The sequence below is a fragment of the Verticillium dahliae genome, genomic scaffold (genome assembly GCF_000150675.1).
Source record: "Verticillium dahliae VdLs.17 supercont1.2 genomic scaffold, whole genome shotgun sequence".
In the NCBI taxonomy this organism is placed as follows: domain Eukaryota; kingdom Fungi; phylum Ascomycota; class Sordariomycetes; order Glomerellales; family Plectosphaerellaceae; genus Verticillium; species Verticillium dahliae.
In genome coordinates, this window is record NW_009276916.1 from 679057 (window position 1) to 688561 (window position 9505).

At 55.4% G+C, this 9505-nt stretch overlaps 3 protein-coding genes across 3 annotated transcripts in view; 2 read left to right on the top strand and 1 right to left on the bottom strand.

The window, feature by feature from the left end:
* The window catches only part of VDAG_01020 (SpaA), a gene marked incomplete at both ends in the record, with an annotated part of 3015 nt that extends 372 nt beyond the window's left edge, over positions 1 to 2643 (top strand). The window contains 2 exons of the mRNA XM_009649906.1: positions 105 to 728; positions 790 to 2643. Of these exons, the coding sequence (XP_009648201.1) occupies positions 105 to 728; positions 790 to 2643 (2478 nt within the window). The remainder of the gene's footprint in view (positions 1 to 104; positions 729 to 789) is intronic.
* A 1948-nt stretch (positions 2644 to 4591) lies between these two features.
* Positions 4592 to 5491, top strand: VDAG_01021 (uncharacterized protein; the record flags this gene model as incomplete). The annotated part of the gene is made up of 2 exons (XM_009649907.1): positions 4592 to 5052; positions 5167 to 5491. The coding sequence occupies 2 exons, from the start codon at positions 4592 to 4594 to the stop codon at positions 5489 to 5491; spliced, it is 786 nt and encodes a 261-aa protein (XP_009648202.1).
* Positions 5492 to 6580: 1089 nt separating this feature from the next.
* Positions 6581 to 7767, bottom strand: VDAG_01022 (fungal specific transcription factor domain-containing protein; the record flags this gene model as incomplete). Its single annotated transcript, XM_009649908.1, has 2 exons — positions 6581 to 7267; positions 7342 to 7767. 2 exons carry the CDS (start codon positions 7765 to 7767, stop codon positions 6581 to 6583), a joined length of 1113 nt encoding a protein of 370 aa, XP_009648203.1.
* Positions 7768 to 9505: the final 1738 nt, after the last annotated feature.

Consider the following 9505-nt stretch of genomic DNA (forward strand, 5'->3'; position numbering starts at 1 on the left):
AACACTACGTCGCCTTGAAGGACTACTTGAGCGGACGCGATGGAAACACAAGCAAGCCTCTGAACAAGGCCCAGGACAAGCTGTTGCGCTTGTCTGCCGTGCAGTTCCTTGAGCTCAGTACTGATGTCTTCGACGAACTGCTTAGGAGGCAAGCCCTCGCGCGCCGGCCGCCTGGCCCAAATGGTCAGGGTCCTCCTCCTTACCTCACACCCGAGCAAACTTTCCACCCCAAACGCAACCAGGCGCGCCAGAAGCTCTCCTCGCTCGGCCCTCCTCGCTTCAGAGACTTAGCAACAGACGTTTATGTCGAGTTGGAAAGGAGGTATCCTCGCTTTGCAGCAGGAGACATCCCGCGTCCCGGCAGCAACATGTCGATGCGCGTACCGCCCAGCCGATCGGGCACGCCGCTGAGTGCTATGCAGAACGGCTTCCCACCAAGAAACCAAAGCCGTATGAGACGGCCGTCCGATGCAAGCTCCATCCGCGGTGTCATGCCTCCCCAAGACCCATATGGCGTTCCTCCATCGCCAGGTCTGCCCAACGGTGACTATGGCCGTCCGATGCAGAAGCAGTTTCAGAGCAACACCATTGTCCCGAACAAGAGCACCATGGTGGAGGAGGATGATGACGGAAGCCCAGATAACGACGAAGATCGCGACGCTTTCGGATTGGACAAAAATGGGAACAGGTCAAGTGATAAGAGCCAGCGGACTACGGAGACCTCCGAGGTAACAAACTCTTGCCTTCTGCTACACGGCTTTCTGGGAAGATACTAACATCACAAAACAGGCTGACAAGAAAATGCTGGAGGATTATCGGAATCAGGTCAAGGATCTGACTGAACGCCTCGACATCATGGAAGAGGCAGTAAAGAGAAAAGATGATGAGCTGGCTGGAGTGCTCGATGGCGAACGGTCCCGTGCCTCGGCCAACAACATGGAGAAGCAAGAATGGACCGATTTGCGCACAAATCTCGAAAAACAGCTTGCAGATGCCCAGGGCCTCAACGATTCGTTAAGACAGGAGCTTGACCGCGCTCAAGGAGATCAGGATCGCGCTCGGAATGACTATGATCGTTTGCGAAAAGAGCATGACCGCATTCAAGACGATATGGACCGTATCAGGGACGGTCACGCGAACGAGATAAGGGACCTGAGAGACCAGTTGGAGGAGATGCGTCAGAAGAGCATGAACGTCAACGTCATGCAAGCATCGACATCAAGCAATGGGCCGTCGGATCCTGAGTTGATACAGGAGAACCAGCAATTGCGACAGGCTCTGGAAGAGCAACAACAGGTCACTGACGAGGCTCGCAGGGAAGCCAGAGAGTTCCTGCGAGAGATGAAGATGTTGTCTCAACAGAGCGGCACGACATGGGAGAAGCAGGGCGAAATGGAAAAGACCATTGAAGGGCTTGAGCAGGAAGTCCGTGATTGGAGAAATCGCTATGCTCGCACCAAGACACAGCTGCGCAATTTCAGAGCCTCATCCCTCGGCCTCACCATCGATCAGGACGCTGGGAAATACGTTCGCGAGAAGGGCTTTACCGAAGAGAACGGACTCGTCAAGGACGTTCATGTGACAAAGTTCCAGATCTCAATCGACGAGCTTCTTCAGCGAGCACGAGCTGACGACCCGGAGAAGATCATTGATGCTATGAAGCATGTTGTTGTTAGCGTCAGGCGGATCACGAAGGACATGGCGGAATCTCCTCCCCACGACGAGACGGTTGCGCAGGAGCAGGTCAAGTTGAAGGGCAAGGTCTCGTCCACTGCAAACGCGATGATCACGGCGTCGAAGAACTTTGCAGCTTCTGCCGGTATCTCACCGGTATCTCTACTCGATGCCGCGGCTTCCCATCTGGTCGCCGCAGTCGTTGACCTTCTGCGGACTGTCAAGATACGAGCTACTCCTGCCGGCGAGCTCGAGGATGATGACGACGGCACCATCACGCCTGTTGATTCGACTGGGTTCTTCTCTCCCCGCACCAATTCGATGCAGCAACCCATCTCTGCTCAGGACCTTCCGCCGCCGCCTCCTTTCCAGGGCTTGGGTGCGAACCGTGCTAGCGTCGACTCATCTGCCTACAGCCCCGTGAGCTCTCCCCGCCAGTCTGCTGATCCGTATGGCCGCCGGCCCATTTCTCGTGGAGTCAATGGCATGGGCAACGGCATGGGCTATATGGGATTGAACAAGGCACAACCACCAGCGCCAGCCAACAACTACGGCGGTCAGTCTGATAGCCGCTACGAGGATCTGAAAATCTACCTGGAGGACCAGACAGCTATTCTTGTCCAGAATATTCAGAATTTGGTCGGGTCCATTCGAAGCGACGCCACCATCTCCCAAATATCGTCGGAAATCGATGGCATCACCAATGTTGTGAGCAAGGTCGTCGCCGAAACCGAGAGCACGGGCAACGGCAACTTGACGATTCGTCTGGCAACATGCCGTGACCGCCTGCTAGAGGCCAATGACCAGGGCATCGACCTATCTTCGTCAGGAACCAACGAACGGGACTGGCGGATGTGGACGCAGACTTTGCCGCCCATCGCCTTCGAGATTGCGCGGGAGACCAAGGAGCTTGTGCAGCGGGTTGACCGGCTCGTTATGAACAACGGAGCTGATGACGATTTTGCTTGAGAAGCTGTTGCCGTCCGCAGCAATCGCGGTTCTCAGCCAAGCCTCTCACGCCACGTAAACTCGGCGCACGCTTGATATCAAATCAAAGAAGCTTTTGAATCATGGGTTCCATGCTGAAGCTTAGTACTGCTTATTGGCTCCTTGCCGCCGAAGCGGAATGTAGGGTTATGTATTCAGGGGGCTCAAGCCATTCCTGAGCATGGCCGCGCGCCGAGTGGGCTTTCGATTCCGAGGCTCTAAGTCCGCGGGGTTATACTTTTTTTTATGCTTTCCATGCAGAAAGCCAGCGTTGACTTCCCAAGTCGCTCGCTTCGCATCACAGGCGCAGGTACGAGCGCAGGAAGGGCATTCGTTTTACGGTGGAAGGGAGGGGATGACTGGAGATGAGATCCAGGGGCCAGGGACTTTGGACATGTACGCATTATGCGTGACGAGCAACTCCGGGCATGATGGGGGATGATGGAGGAAGGAAGTGCATGGCAATGGGTGGAGCTGTCTAATGTTAGTGACGCCCCGTGAGGCATGAGCCCGGGTGTGAATGGAAGTACTGATAGATTTTTACGTTGGTTGATTGGTTGTGATTTCTTGTTGATGCAAGATCCTCTGATGACTTGTTCATAGTCTACTACATGGCCATGGGACGAAGGCTATAGCGCCTCTGGCATTCATCTCATCGAGACAGAGTATGGCTATGAGAGAAGAAACCCTCCCGTGCGTACCTCGCCACCCTGGCTGAGACAGCGATATGTGACTGGTGCCGGCGTTGAAGATGATGGCCCTAAACATCATTGCCAAGGAGGGCACGTGTGCGGACGGCACATGGTAGACTTGTTCCAATATCAGCCAACCCCGTAGGGTGAGGCTTGGCGCTATTGACTCGAGCTATGGAAGCTGCCGCTGAGTGGGCTTCAGTTTTAATGACAGCAGCGGCTCAGCTGGGACACAGCAATGCAAGGTGCCTGAAGGTGTCTGCGTGAGTGTGTTGCAGAAACGGTGTTTGGAGCAGTCGTCCGCTCGGTCGTGATCTAGAACTCTCCAGGTTTCACTCTCAGCATCCCCAACCTCGCATGGTGTTGTCTTGTTCGCTCTCCTTTGACACCTCCCTTCCCGTCTACTGCGGCACTTGCGCATCTCGGACAACTGACGCTAGATATATGCTCCGAATTTGATAGCCTTGGGAATGGCCTTCAACAAGTATGATACCTGGATCACATAGTGAAAGACCGGGGGAAGGAAAGGGGGGAGTGTGTAACCATGTATGCAGCGCCAGCCTCAGCCCGTCGTGCTTCTGTCGCAGAAAAGAAACCCACTCTCCCTATGAGCTTTGAATCTGATGGCCACATTCAGCCGCATCGCGGCACCACCTTGCTCTTTGATGAACTTTTGGAGGATAAATAGTACCACAACGCCAGCAGGATGTGACAATACACAACTTCCCTGCTTCGCAGCACAGTAGCGGCCAATCCGATGCGCCTCTATTGGCTCTCGATGGCGCCCTCCGGCTGTCTGTCCGCGATCTCGAACAGCCACGGTTCACGACGAGGCAGACAGAGACGCCCGCTTTTCAGCACGGGGTAGATGGTGGCTTAAAGGAATAGTTTGTAGGGTCCTTATATGAAGATTGCTTCTCGAGCTGAGTCGTGGCAGTTGCGCCGGACCGAGTCACCTTGTGGTTTTACGAAGGCGCCTCGTTCTCGGCTCTCAAAGACCATGGATAGAGGCACTACATAGCATGAGTGAGCACCTCTCGAGAAGCAGCTTCAACGTCCCAACCATCTCTTGTCTCCTTACCCTGCTTTCCCTCTTTGTGATAGACGGGCACGAATCCCTAGGTGAACTTGGAAGTCTATCACCGCTGGATTGTCGTCGTCTCATTTGTTTTCTCGCAACAGCTATCAGTAACCAACCCAAACACATTCGAAAGCATTTAAGCCCCCTCTTCGCCACCATGGCAGACTCCCACGCGAGCAGGTACTCCGCCCAGCGTCTCGCAAGCCGCGAGCATATACCCGCCTATCCCCGCGGCTTCATCGCCCTTCGCATTGTCCAGCTTGCCCTCGGCCTCATCGCCCTCGGACTCTGCGCCTTTGGTGCCTACCTCTGGCCGATCTCTGGTAATTGCCTCATGCTCTTCGTCGCCGTCGCTACCCTCATCGTTACCGTCTGGCTCGTCGTCGCCGAGTACTCTCTACCCTGCATCTACAACTACTGGGCCGTCCTCGCCCTCGACATCTTCCTAGTCGTCTTCTGGCTCTGCGCATTCGCCCTCCTCGCCTCCCAGGCCGCCTTCGTCTTTAGCGGCACCACCTACTGCAACGTCTATGACTGTTACTCGTCCGAGCCGACGGGTCTGTACTTTGTATTTGCTGCCTGTATGGCGGCCGCGTCTGCGATCGGCGGACTGCAGTTGTGAGTTTCTCCGTTTATTTCGTCCGCTTCTTCTTCCCTCTTCCTGGTGTTCTTTTTGGAAGTTCCTCATCATACTCCTGGTTTGACGGGCTGCTGCTCACACCTAGGACATAGCGCCCTGTTTGTTACCTCTCTCGCTATCCACAGTACAGTGCTGCATCGTCACCGCAAAGCCGGCCTGCACTGCACCCCGCAGAACTTGCCCGGCACTCGCAACACCATCGCCGACGAAAAGAACACCATCCAGGCCGCTTACCAGCCCGACCACACAGCCACCGCGCACAACGCTCCTCCATACGCGCAGCAAGACGGAACGGACAGCAGCACTCAACAGCATCAGCAGAACCAGCCCCAGGCGCATCATGGGCAGATCTACTCCCCTCAGCAGGTGTCGACACCGCTGAGCACACAGCCTAACGGGGTCTCGCATGTTCGATGAACCCTCGAGAGCAGCATTTCCCCATGCCCCTGAATGCGCACGAGGTGGCCGTACCGCGGCAGTATCGCCGTTCAGGCGCACACATAGGTACAATGGCATAATCGTAAGACCGGAGCGATTTTGGTCGAGTTGAGGGGTGGAAATTGAGGGACGAGAAATAGGAAGTAAGTCGTTGACGCAGGAAAAGATCTCGAATGCCGGGAGAGAGATCAAATGCTAGGGTTTATACAGGTCGAGTGTACAGTATCGGGTTCAAAGATCGAGTACCTGCCTATTCGTTTTGCAGTCCATAATTCATGGACCCTGCCAATCTTGCTCGAGCATATGAAGATACTCGCCAGCCACTCTCCATCTTTGATTTATGCTGGCGAGACCCTCTTTCGCGATTGTTGAAGCGTCCACCACCACGCTATGCTCTTCTTGGACCAGCCAGGAGAAGTTGTTTGCAGCGGAGTACAGCGCGTCAAGTATCAAGGGGCTCACACGACGAAGTATTGAGCCGCTGTTGTCAAGCAAAGCGTGGTCAGTGTCAAGTCCCAACTCCAGACGGACTGTTGAAACCGGAGCCGGGGATGGATGTAAAAGTTGGGAGAGTATATCTCGGCTCAGTAGACTGATGACCTGACTACTAGTTGTCTGCTGGCCTCGGAGTGCTCTGTGTCGTAGATTTGCCTCCTGTGTTGAGGAGGGAGGATATGGGGGTGGCCAACTGTACGTCTCCTGTAGCAGCAGCGTCGCAGATAGGAGTACGGCTTGCGGGGCCAAGTAAGGATTCCAGCTTGTCGAAGCCAAGAAGGGGTCAGTGTGAAATGTAGGCAGCGAGTAGCCTTGCCGGCTAGCGTTTGCTTCCCCGTCCACCACCGACGATGCATGCAAGAGGGTGTCCAATAATGACATAGCGGCACTAGCTAAGAGCGGCTGATCTGTGTTTTCCTGAGATGTTGGCATCAAACGAACGTGCGCTAAAACGCGAGATGCGAGCGTTGCAGCTTCGCAAAGCCGTGAGAAGGGGCTGGGATCTCCAGTAAACAGGGATGCGACTGTACGTTGCGTAACCAACGAGGGACTATCGTCGTCCTGCAGATGAAATTAGTACGTTTTGAACGAACCGACTTGCAGGCAATGTTGCGTTCCATACCCATATTCGATCATTTGCTGGCAAGATTTCGTGTTCGAGCGGATCAGGAAGGATACACTTCTTCTGGTTTCCGAGGCAGACGATTCGGTCAAGAACCACGATCGCCCACCAGGTCCGTCTACGCTCTTCAAGCTCGACCCATGTTGTCTACGCACCGAGTTAGACCCTATTTCAGGGGGATCAAGCGTTCGTTGAGCGGGGGAACGCACGGCGCTATTGAGGAGTATCGAGCTTTCGTGAACGTCAGGCAACCCTAGAAAGTCGGCATACCGAGCACAGCCCCCGATTGTTGTCCATGCCGCAGGATATATGCCATGACTGTACTCATAGATAGCTATGAGGACCATTGATTGTAGAACCATGATTGAGGGGACACCGCCGTGTTCAAGCGACAGAACAAATCGTTTTGCCGTCAGATAGATGTAGTGATCGGCAGCGGCGACGGAGGGTATTGGAACTGTGGTCACCAGCTTCACGGCCAGGAACAGCATCGCTAGGTCCGAACCCCCTTCCAGAAGGGAGTGGCCGTTCTGCATACGGCTTTTCGAGATGATAGGCAGCCAGAGATGTATTGTAACAAAATATTCGTTGATGGTTTGCTGAATCTCAGCGGGCTCGCCTAGCTGCGCGAGGACTTCCTGTCCAAGGATCAGCATGTTGACATATTCACTCAGCCGGACTATGCTGGCATACTCCTGACGTGCTAGCATACCTCGGGTATCTCGACTACGGGCTTTGGCACGACTCTTCTCATCCGCTTCCAAGTGGACAGGTCGAGGAAGAGACTCGCTGGAAACTGGACCGAGATGGGCGGTTGCCACGAAAAGTCGGCCTGAACGTAGTTTGGGACAGCGTTGGGTGGTGGCGAGCCTCCAAGGCTTGCCACAGAACCCGAGCTGTTGGTATTCAGGCGAGTCTCGAGCTCTTGCAACTTCAACTGAAGAGCAGCAAAGTCTTCGGGGGTCGGAGCGGGTACGGCATCTGTGTAGTCGCAGTGCCTGCGCATGCGTACACAGAGGCCGCACGACGGCAAGGCCTTGTCGCATTTTCGCTTCTGCCTTTTACAAGTGCCACACGCCTGTGGCGCTCTGGTAGAAGACTGTTCTGACGAGGACTCTGATGGAAAAGATAGCGACATGATGAGGGTTGAAGATGCGTTGTGTATTCTCGAGCTGGATTCGTGCCTCTTGCAGGGTATAAGGCAAAGCCCAAAGTCAAGTCATAGGGCTGAGTGAGACCAGTCAAATCCAGGGGATGGGGGACAGGGTTTTGAGGGGCCGTCCGAACAACTCGGGAAAGCCTCGAGGGCAGCAAGAACTTGTCAGGTACTGGCTGGCGTCAGAGTCCTTTATGTGGTACTAGGGGAGGCCAAGAGTAAGCCTCTTGACCCGGGGTATCCACGGACTTGGGAGTCAGGAGAAACGGGTTCGGAGGGCATCAACCGGCACTGGGGAGAGAGGGTTCCGTACCGACCCCCTGATGTTCACCGGTTGAGAGATTGGGCTGGCCCTATGTCATCGCAGGCTGTGCTCGACTTTTCGGCGGCTGCGGCCCACCATTTAGGTAGGTCGCACATACGTAGGAGGTATGGGCCAGGTGTGGGAGGATGGGAAGGCATATGCCGGAAACACTCCATTTCATTCTATGGCAGTCTGTAGTCTGCGGCCCGCAGCGAGCGCACCAGAAGCTGGGAATCCCATGGCCGGCCCAGAAAACTGTATCACGGACAAGCTTCCGTTCCAAATAACCATCGCCAAGCCAAAGACCAGACGCGGTCAAGTTGCCCTGTTGGGATGCGCTTGAGTGAGTGGGGGTTTGCCATAAAAGGTAGACTGGCGGCTGCGGTTGAAGAGATGTGGGAAGGGAGGGGTGGGTGTTGCTGACGATCGTCCGTCCTGGTTCCATGACTGGAGGGCTGGACAGCCAGATGGGTTGGTGGTGATGTCGGTCCAGGGTAGGTACCAGGTGAGGTAGGTCAGGTTAGGTAAGGTATCTTACCTTAGGCAGTGATGAGACATCACCGGGTGGAGTTGAATGACGGGTAACGGACGTGCTTGGAAGCGGTTGTGTCGATGCACCAGGGTCAACCGATAGGCCACTGATCCAGTGCTAAGGTGGTAGTAGGCAGTACCTTAGGCAGTACCTACCTACCTCCCCGAGAAGGCAAGAAGGCACCTCCCCTCGGCTCGGGCAACATACCATGTAGGAGGTGCTAGGGCAGTAGCGCAGTTGCACCTGTAAGATGGCTTTCCGAGCACGGGATTGGCTCAAGTTCCGAGAAACTGCCAAGAGCTGTCGTTCAGCTGGCAGGGGCAGTTGGACCAGTCACAACCCGTTCAGGTACGAGCCCTCGACAGCTTCGGGCTTCCAGAAGTTCAGTCGACATTAGACTCGATCCTGGGAGAGGCACAGGAGAATGATTCCTTCGTCTGTCTTTGCTCGATCCGGGATGGAGCCATCGCTCATCTCCTTGCTCATGCTATCCTTGACGTCACACACATTGGCGCTTCGGCATGTTGCCCTATGGCAGGGCTGAGCAAGGGACGTGTGATGTCGCAGTAGCCCGGCTGAGGGAGGTACTATGTAGGTATCATGGTTCCAGGTGCGCTTACTCTGCGTCCTGCGCCTGCCTCTGCACCTACCGGCCGCTGCACCTGCCTCTGCACCTTCGCCTGCGCCTGCACTTACATACTTACACCTGCACTCACACCTGCACCTGCACCATGCGATCCTCCCGTCTCCACCGGCCATCCACCCGGCCTCCGCCCTTTTGCCCTTTCTCACTCCCGCATCACCTCCCTGCTGGCGACGGAGCCTACGTAGGGGAGAGAGACGCAGAACAGAAGGGCAGAGGGGAGCGCAGAGGCGACGCCTTT